General features: G+C 40.4%; 1 protein-coding gene across 1 annotated transcript; it reads left to right on the top strand.

The window, feature by feature from the left end:
* Positions 1-267: 267 nt before the first annotated feature.
* On the top strand, positions 268-4831 carry LOC139374801 (uncharacterized). Its single transcript, XM_071115945.1, has 3 exons — positions 268-766; positions 1194-1324; positions 1523-4831. Exons 1-3 carry the CDS (start codon positions 484-486, stop codon positions 2711-2713), a joined length of 1605 nt encoding a protein of 534 aa, XP_070972046.1. The 5' UTR covers positions 268-483; the 3' UTR covers positions 2714-4831.
* The last annotated feature ends 5790 nt before the right edge of the window (positions 4832-10621 follow it).

Below are 10621 nucleotides of genomic sequence, written 5' to 3'. Positions count from 1 at the left end.
TTCCTTGCCACCGATGGGATAGAGCGAGACATTCTTTTTAGATAATTTACGGTATTTTTTCTTAACAAGGCTGAGCTTCCAAGAAAATGAACATGAATGGTCATTGCAATCTAGAATCTTTGGAACGTCCCTTCCCCATTGAAGTTGAAAATATAATGGGTAAGGGAAGGGTGGCCGACGTCCCAAGGATTCCAGATAGCAACGACAAATCATGACTCGTTGGTTCGATGTAGCATTACCCGTTTCCTTTTCATTTAGCCACACCCTATGAGCTATGACGCCAAAAACGTCCTTTCTCTTCGGTGTAAACGGAAGTTAGCAATGACCAAAAACAATTTCTACGTTAGCTTTTTCTATTGCTGTTATTTATACGTTTATTAACACGATGTAACTCTAAATATGACTAATTAACTTAACAGCATCACATACGAATTGGAGACGGGACTTGGTTGATAGACGTTATCTAGGTATAGTTAGCTAACAATGGCTAACTGTATGGTTTTTCACAATCAAATAGCCTCCATTATGGAGGTGCTAGCGAATTCAGCCGTGGCAGAGATCTGTAAACTCGTAGACGACGACTATGCAGTGTTTCGTTTGGAAATGACTCAAAGCCAGAAAGACAACAGGGGATTGCGGAGGAAACTACAACTACTGGAATTGAAGGTGGCACGGGAGCGCGCAGAGAGAACTTTGCGACAGCACGTCGTCGCCAGTCGTCCCAATAGTGTCAAGATCCTCGACCGATACAGAGGAATGGCAAGAGGTACATTTAGCAGAAGGCAGAGACTGCGGGGCCTGTCGCCCCGTTCCCGTTGCGCATGTGTTCAGATGTGTTATCCAGAGTTGAGTCTTGGTCAGTTTTTAGATAGAATACAATACTTTACCTCATTAATTAGGTGTTATATTTATTTTACCTTTATTTTTACCAGGCAGGTAAATTAAGAACAAATTATTCTTGCACAAAGACACAATATTCTAACCAGATTCTTGATTTACTGAATGTCCTATTATCATACTCAATAAAAAAGAATGTGATGCATGGAACATCAATCAATCAATAAATAGTATATCAAGAAGTTATGATAAATTTTACTTTGCCAATTGTAGACAGTGTCAAGAGTGTACAATATAGTGTTGAGCATTGAAAGTACTTGACTTAACCACCACTTACCCCCCAATCACTTTCTTAGGTGAAGGACATCTCACTGGAGGCCACAGGAGCTTTGTGAAGCCGGCGGGACACAACGTGTGGAGAGATGACCAACCCATAGCTATAGATGAAGGGAGTGGAACCTCAACCCAGCATGTTATCGTGATAGAGGTTAGTGTCATAGTGTAACATAAAAAATTACAGTATGTAAAATGTGACACGTTTATTTCAGAAAGGCTCCCCCAGCTATTAATTTGCTTACATGTACATCCTTATTTATCTGCCATAGGGGAGCTTGTGAGAATTCTCTACAACATTGTTATCCAATTCAACTCAAGTACCGGTAATAACCTCCTCTCTGCTTATCAGTCTGCAAATGCAGATGCTGCAGGTCCTGGGGTCAAGCAGGAGAGGAATGAAGGAGAGGAGGACCCACAGCACAGCAGAGACATCCAGTCTGGAGCAGCGGCTGGAGTGGCGCACCCTGTAGTCACGGAGGACCTTGCCGCTTACGCTGCGCCCCAGGCCAGGACCGGACGCAGCATCACGGAGGTCAGTGGAACGCTGAACGACGTCCTCAAGTCAGAGACTTTAACTGTAACACAGAGGCTCTTACACACAGGATCTGACCACAGATCAGACCCAGAGAGACTGGGGCTGGGGCCACTGGCTGCTCCTGGCACAGAGTACTTACCAGTATTTCACCAGAGCCAGAGGACGGTTAATTCCCATGGAGATGGTGATGCGTTCTACACTGGCATTGATGATCTGTCTTGTTCTTACGCTACAGAGATGAACCCTGGCCACATATCCTTGGGTTTAGAGACACAGACTGATCTGTTTAGAGGGGACTGGAACCGGTACAGTAGTAGTGTATACTCTGAAGGGTGCCTAGATAAGAAAGGGGAGGTTATAGTGGTCGATGAGGTGACTGTGAAAGTGGAGGGCGATACTCCTCCTACATGGAATGCAGATAGTCACCTAGGAGATGGACAGTCACATGGCAGAGATTTCTTAGATTGCAGGGGAAGCTTAGAGACAAATCTAAATGTCGACACTCACTCCCCTTTACATGTGTTCAGGGATCGTGACCCAGTGTCCACGTCATTGGTGCCTTTCGATTCACATGGCTCCGTCCTTTTCGATCAGGTATTGAACCCAAAAGACCAAAGTGCCAAGACGCAGGGAGGGGGAGCCACATCGGGTAAAAATAAAGACAAACCGTTCCTCTGCATGTTCTGTAACAAAGGCTTCAGCTGCTCCCAGAAGGTGGAGATCCATCAGAGGATCCACACAGGGGTGAAACCCTTCAGCTGTACCCAGTGTCACATGCGCTTCGCCCAGGCTTGCAACCTGAAGAGGCACCAGAGGGTCCACACAGGGGAGAAACCCTACAGCTGCCCCCAGTGTGAGAAGAGGTTTTCCCGCCAGCACCAGCTGAAGATGCACCTGAAGGCCCACACGGAAGAAAGGTCATTCACCTGTACGCATTGCGGAAAGAGGTTCTCGGAGAGCTGCTACCTCAGGATACACCAGCAGAAAAACCATTCCACTCTGTAACGTAGAAAGTAACCATTCCACTTGATAGTTTCTGACATTTTAGATCAAACCCTGCATTAAAGACAAATGGGAATTGTTTTCAACAGAAAATACCCATAGATTAATAAAACCCATTAGGCTACAATGCCTCTTATTCTCTGGCTAAATGCAAAAATCTATACGTCTCCGAATGGGTCCAATAATAGATAATGCAGTTAAAGTGTGGAGACAGGCCAACAGACATCTCATGATCTCATTCCCTTTTCAGAGCCATTCTCCATTATGGACAATAACCTAAACTTATCAGGCTCAAAACCCTTTGTTTTTCATCAATTGTCTAGTAGAAATATTTTCATCCTCAGTGACATCTTTGACAATTCAGGTCTTCATACTTTTCAAGACTTCAAAGAATCATATAATCTCCCAAGGACTTCCTTATTTTTTCCCCCCCTTATGCTCCGCTTGGCTTTCAAAGAATATGGAATGTCCTGGGATTCCCTTATTGCCACCCATCCCCTAGTTGAGACTCTTTTGAATACTCCCAAATCTGTTGGCCTGGTCTCCACTTTCTACTCCAAACTTAACTCGATCGACAAGTGTTCACCTGCGGTCACTTCCATCTGGAACAGAGAACTAATAGGTTTTGAAGAACAGTTGAACTGGAAGATGATATGGAACAATGTTTTCTCATTAAAAAAAACATCTCACCAGTTGATTAATTTAAAATGTATTCACAAATGTTTTTCTACACCATATCGCCGCTTCCAGATGAAACTCTCTGGCGATAATCTTTGTAAACGGTTGCCCTCTTGGATCAGTCGGGATCTATATACATATGTTTTGGGAATGCCCAGTGAATCTGTGCTTGAAATTCACTGTTCGACTGAGAGACCTTACAGATAATTGTATGTGTGGGGTACAGAGATGGGGTAGTAATTCAAAAATCATGTGAAACACCGTTATTGCACACAGAGTCCATGCAACTTATTATGTGACTTGTTAAGCCCATTTGTACTCCTGAAGTTATTTAGGATTGCCATAACAAAATACTTATTGACCCAAGACATTTCAGCGTTTCATGTTTAATTAAGTTGTAAAAATGTCAAATAACATAATTCCATTTTGACATTATTGGGTATTGTGTGTAGGCCAGTGAAACAAAATCTAAATTGAATACATTTTAAATTCAGGCTGTAACAACAAAATGTGTAATAAGTCAAGGGGTGTGAATACTTTCTGAAGGCTCTGTAATAGTCGACGGAGGTTATCCGAGGATAAAAGATTTTTAACAAACCCACTTTTATCATTAAATTATGTTCTGTCTTGACTTTGGAAATAGTAATCGCTACCTGGTCTGAAAATAGTTTGTGTTGAGAACGCTCTAATGCAGTTAACATTTCCAATTCTGATGTTTTTTTTTCATTGTGATTTATCCAACCCAGATGCAAATGCAGCTGCATCAAAGGTTTTCTATAAAAAATGATGGCATCCCATAGAATCGGTGGTCAGAATCAGTGAATTTTGTATTGATCATTATTAATTCATTTGGTTCAATTTCAAATTGATCACAGAATGTAGGATAACCAGATGGAATTCAGTTATATCTAACAATATACTGTTCAGGCAATCAAAAAAACATTAGATCTTATGAATTTGGAGCGTACGCAGTAATATTTTTTTTGGGGGGGGGAGTGTACACATTAATAAATTGTTTCGTTCCATTATGGATACATTTATGGAAAGTGATTCTGCCTTCTTAAGTCTGGGTCTTTACCCAAGATGGTGATTTGAGTTTATGTATTATTATGATTACACCTTTAGATTTGTTTGGGGCTGATGAAAAAGCAGACAAGTTGGTACAAATGGTCCTGCATTCTATGTGAGTCCTTATAGAGCAGGTGTGTTTCTGGGAGCGTTGCTATATCAATAAGGTTTCTTGCAACATTTTAGTTTTTGCCTTAATACTACACAGCTGATTCAAATGAGCAACTCATCGTCAAGCTTCACTGGGTATTTATGTATTAATTTGTGACGCATTTGTGACGCTATCCTTGATATGATCCTGCTGTTGTCACATGCTACACGTGTGTGCACATGCATCTATCTATCTGATGTTATCAAATCAAAAAAAATGTCACATGCTTATTTCCAAGCCCTTAAACAACAATGCAGTTTTAAGTAAATAGAGTTCATATTTACTAAATAAACTAAGGTGTTTAAAATAACACAATAAAATAACAATAATGAGGCTATATACAGGTGGTACCGGTACCAAGTCAATGTGCGGGTTACAGGTTAGTCAAGGTAATTTGTACATGTAGGTAGGGGTCAAGTGACTATGCATAGATAATAAACAGCGAGTAGCAGCAGTGTAAAAACAAAGGAGGGGTGTCAATGCAAATAGTCCAGGTGGCCATTTGATGAATTGTTCAGCAATCTTATGGCTTGAGGGTAGAAGCTGTTAAGGAGCCTTTGGACCTAGACTTGGCGCTCCTGTACCGCTTGCTGTACGGTGGCAGAGAGAACAGTCTATGACTTGGATGACTGTAGTATTTGACCATTTTTTGGGCCTTCCTCTGACACCGCCTGGTATATATGTCCTGGATGGCAGGAAGCTTGGCCCAGTGATGTACTGGGCTGTACGCACTACCCTCTGTAGTACCTTACGGCCTGATGCTGAGCAGTTGCCATACAAGGCGGTGATGCAACCGGTCAGGATGCTCTTGATGGTGCAGCTGTAGAACCTTTTGAGGATCTGGGGTCCCATGCCAAATCTTTTTAGTCTCCTGAGGGGGAAAAGGTGTTGTCGTGCCCTCTTCACAACTTTCTTGGTGTGTTTAGACCATGATAGTTTTGCAGAGGATCAGTGTGGCAGATATGTTGTTGCCTACCCTTACCACCCGACTGACAGCCAGGAGCCAATATTATTATCCCTTACGACATGCATTTGTCAGCTAAATTGCACTTTCATTCTGTGCCACTCAACTCCCATTTATAATGAGTCTCATTTGTAATAATAGGGATATAGCTGGATATTGGCCTATGTATTGTTGATGTGTTGCTATAGTCGTGGATGGATCAGTGATAGAGATACAACATGCGCAATGTCAAAGTGGACAAAAAAATCACTTTTTTTTTTTGTCCACTTTGACATTGCGCATGTTGTACACACACATGGACCCAGCGGTCTAAGGCACTGCATCTCAGTGCAAGAGGTGTCTCGAGTCCAGGCTGTATCACATCCGGCCATGATTGGGAGTCCCATAGGGCTGTGCATAATAGGCCCAGTGTCTTCCAGGTTTAGCCGGGTTAGGCCGTCATTGTACATAAGAATTTGTTCTTAACTGAATTGCCCAGTTAAGTAAAGGATACACACACACAACCACTCTGACCAAAAAGTTATTTTGTTGGTATTTACATTAGAGGTCGACCGATTAATCGAAATGGCCGATTTAAAGTTTTCATAACAATCGGAAATCGGTATTTTTGGATGCCGATTTTAGCCAATTATTTTTGTATTTAATTTTTTTAAATAAAAATATATATATTTTTACACCTTTATTTAACTAGGCAAGTCAGTTAAGAACACATTCTTATTTTCAGTGACGGCCTAGGAACGGTGGTTTAACTGCCTTGTTCAGAGGCAAAATACAGATTTTTACCTTGTCAGCTCGGTGATTCAATCTTGCGACCTTACAGAACTAGTCCAACGCTCTAACCACCTGCCTCATGAGGAGCCTGCCTGTTATACGAATGCAGTACGAAGCCAAGGTAAGTTGCTAGCTAGCATTAAACTTATCTTATAAAAAAACAATCAATCATTCATAATCACTAGTTATAACTACACATGGTTGATGATATTACTAGTTTATCTAGCGTGTCCTGCGTTGCATATAATTGATGCGGTGCGCATTCGTGAAAAAGGACTGTCGTTGCTCCAACGTGTACCTAACCATAAACATCAATGCCTTTCTTAAAATCAATACACAGAAGTATATATTTTTAAACCTGCATATTTAGCTAAAATAAATCCAGGTTAGCAGGCAATATTAACCAGGTGAAATTGTGTCACTTCTCTTGCGTTCATTACACGCAGAGTCAGGGTATATGCAACAGTTTGGGCCGCCTGGCTCTTTGCGAACTAATTTGCCAGAATTTTATGTAATTATGACATAACATTGAAAGTTATGCAATGTATCAGGAATATTTAGACTTGCGGATGCCACCCACGCACTTTCGTGCGTTTTGCCAGCAGCTCTCCGCAATGCTTCAAGCGTTGCGCTGTTTATGACTTCAAGCCTATCAACCCCCGAGATTAGGCTGGTGTAACCGATGTGAAATGGCTAGCTAGTTAGCGGGGTGCGGGCTAATAGCGTTTCAAATGTCACTCGCTCTGAGACTTGAGGTAGTTGTTCCCCTTGCTCTGCATGGGTAACGCTGCTTCGAGGGTGGCTGTTGTCGATGTGTTCCTGGTTCGAGCCCAGGTAGGAGCGAGGAGAGGGATGGAAGCAATACTGTTACACTGGCAATACTAAAGTGCCTATAAGAACATCCAATAGTCAAAGGTATATGAAATACAAATCGTATAGAGAGAAATAGTCCTATAATAACTACAACCTAAAACTTCTTACCTGGGAATATTGAAGACTCATGTTAAAAGGAACCACCGAGCAAGGAACTTAAATGTTAGCTTTCTTACATGGCACATATTGCACTTTTACTTTCTTCTCCAACACTTTGTTTTTGCATTATTTAAACCAAATTGAACATGTTTCATTATTTATTTGAGGCTAAATTGATTTTATGGATGTATTATATTAAGTTAAAATAAGTGTTCATTCAGTATTGTTGTAATTGTCATTATTACAAATAAATAAAATAAATCGGCCGATTAATCGGTATCAGCTTTTTTTTGGTCCTCCAATAATCTGTATCGGCGTTGAAAAATCATAATCGGTCGACCTCTAATTTACGTGTCCCCATTACCAGTAAAACATAATCAAAAACCTATTTCTTTCACTTACTTGCTGTGCTGTTTCGTTGTTCATTTGTTCAGTCGTTTCATTCTCAACCAGTATTTCATCATACATGTCAAGCAGTGACGTTTCAGCTCTGTCTGTCCATGGCATCTCTTCTTCGGTGCACACTGTCACTGTGTCCGTTTCCATCTTGGCCAGCTGTGTATGTAACATTTCACGTAAACCCTGTTTCTTGTCTGCATCGAAGTAGCGGTCTTTGTACCTAGCATCGAGCATGGTGGTGACACCGTAAAGAGGCTCAGAGATAATGCCACCGAATCACTTGTTCACAGCCTCGAGTACTTTTGTAAGTTTTAACCCCACTGTCTTTGTCGGCAGTTTTGTTGAGCAGGCGTTTCAGTGCCATGACAGAGGGTATCACGTCTGCTGCAGACGCAGTTGATGAGATTATTTATTGAGTCAGTTGTTCGAATGGAGTTAGCTCCATTCCATTTCAAACATGTTCTCAAATGCCATTGAAATTCTTGAGCATGCAATACAGCTTTCCTCAGTACGAAATCCTTGTTGACCCGCTGTGCTGTCAGACTCCGCATGCCTATGGGGCTGACATTACTGGTCCAAATGTCAGTCGTGAAGCTAATAGCAGTGACGCCCATAGCAAGTAGCTCATAGATGTACGTTTCAACAATACTGTGTAACTCCGGTAGGGCAACATCTGAAAAATAGTGTGTACCGGAGCTCGACCAGTCGGCGAAAGCCAACATCATCCCCGACAGAGAACGGTTGATTGTCAAGGGCAATGAATTCCATTATCTTGACGTTAATGGATATCGCCTTTGAGTTGTCTTGCTGAAATGTTCTTACTCTTTCAAATGACTGCTCGACTTGAACTTGTTTAGTTGTTGGAAGTGTGCGCGTAGTATTTTTCTGCTTTTGTTCTGTGTAGCGCTGTATTTTTCGTGGCGTCATTACATCATCTAGCTATGCACGTCAGCTTTGACATCGGTTTTGCACATCGGCTTTAAACTAGATATCGGGCCCGATGCCGATGTTGGCATTTTTAGCTAATATCGGCTGATTCTGATATGCTCACCGATATATCGTGCATCTCTAACTTTATATATATACACACACACACACACACACACACACACAGTGGGCTCCAAAATTACTGGCAATACACAAACAATACTTTAAAAAATATAAACAATATAACTATAGAGAGAAACTCAAAATAACAACGTGAAAAATACTATACTTTATTAATGTTTCAATGGAACCCAACAAAATCATTTATTGATTTAATTAAAAATCAATGTCCTCCAAATCAAAGTTTCACAATTAATGGCACCCTTAAATATTATTGTAAATAACATCTACCAACATTAAACCAGGAATTAAATTCCACTTAAGTTTATCTAAGTGTTAAAGAACTAAATTGAGCCATTACATAATTTTTTACAACCATGGGTGAAACCAATGAGGTTATCTAATTTAATAACTTAATTGTATTACTTCCTGCCACCCTGATTTATTTTCTGTGATAAATATAATGGTTTTATGTCAACTTCAAATAATATATAATTTTTATCATTTAGGGTGAATTCATAATAAGTGGGACACTTTGCATTTCCATCTTCTGTAACCTCTTTCGACATCTATCCAACATATTAGCCCAACACATGATACATTTCTGAAATCCTCAAGATGTTTTCTAATCACACAAAAATGACAAATGTTGATATCATATTCACAGGAGGCATGACACACCCATTTGTGTACACTGAGCCAAAACCATATTTTCAGTTTGTATTTGGTAAACTAGGACAGCAGGTTAGATAAACTGGGATAGTTGTAATTGTACCCCAATGACAATTAATTTCAATTTTGTGTGAATAGGAAACATCTTGAGGATTTCAGAAATCTATCGAAAGAGGTGACAGAAGCCTGAGCCAAAACCGGGTATGAAAAAAGTGTCACACTTTTTCAGAATTTACCCAGCGATAGTTCTACTTGGTGCCAAATATGAACAGGATAACAGTAAAACAAGTACTACAAGAACCAGAGCCTTGCCTAACCAAAGTACAGGTTCCTAATGTAAACTGGATGTCTTTCCTCCATTGGAAAAGCCTATAAAGACTGTCCCACTTTAACTACTCCTTGCTGTACTACTTTAGCTAGCTACAGTTGGTAACGCAGGACAACTAAAAACATGACTGAATTACTCAATTGAAATGTAATATTGCAACTTTTATTTATTTTGATGTACCAGTACATTAGTATGCACTATAATACATGATTTTGCACGGTGCATTATTTATGACAGTTTTATAACCTCAAAGGGATACTTCAGGATTTTGGCACTGAGACCCTTAATCTATTTCCCCACAGTCAGATTAACTCGTGGATGCCATTTTTATGTCTCTGTCCAGTATGAAGGAAGTTGAAAGTAGTTTCACAAGCCAACTAGCATTAGTGCAACGACTGGAAGTCTATGGGTATCTGCTAGCATGCTAGAAGATACCTGACTTGACCAAAGAGATCTGCTCAAAGTTTTGATTTTCACTTGTCAGAACAATACATATTCTTCAGGATTAACCCTTTAAAGCCCAATGTTATATATCTGTAACATTGTCTTTAAACACCTGGTTACGCGTCTGTACATGATTAATACATAAAAGGAAACCACTATCTTCAAGAAGACATCCCCATAAACACCTTTGGCACCCGCTGGTGACCAATCGTTGTAATTACACTCAGAGATTTGCGCTGAAAATCCCAAATCCTCCTCGGAATGGTCTCGGACATTGTCAAAAAGTTGAGTTTCTGAAATTCAATGCATGCAAAATGCTTATACAATGGCCAGAGACGGCTGAGTACATTTTCTAAGAATAATGTTAATTTTTAGGTAAGTAAAGCCACTTGAAAGTGTGTTACCTATATGTAACAT

This window comes from Oncorhynchus clarkii, chromosome 19 (assembly GCF_045791955.1).
Source record: "Oncorhynchus clarkii lewisi isolate Uvic-CL-2024 chromosome 19, UVic_Ocla_1.0, whole genome shotgun sequence".
Lineage (NCBI taxonomy): Eukaryota > Metazoa > Chordata > Actinopteri > Salmoniformes > Salmonidae > Oncorhynchus > Oncorhynchus clarkii.
Note: the sequence above shows the minus strand (reverse complement) of the source record. Positions and strands in the feature narration are given on the sequence as shown.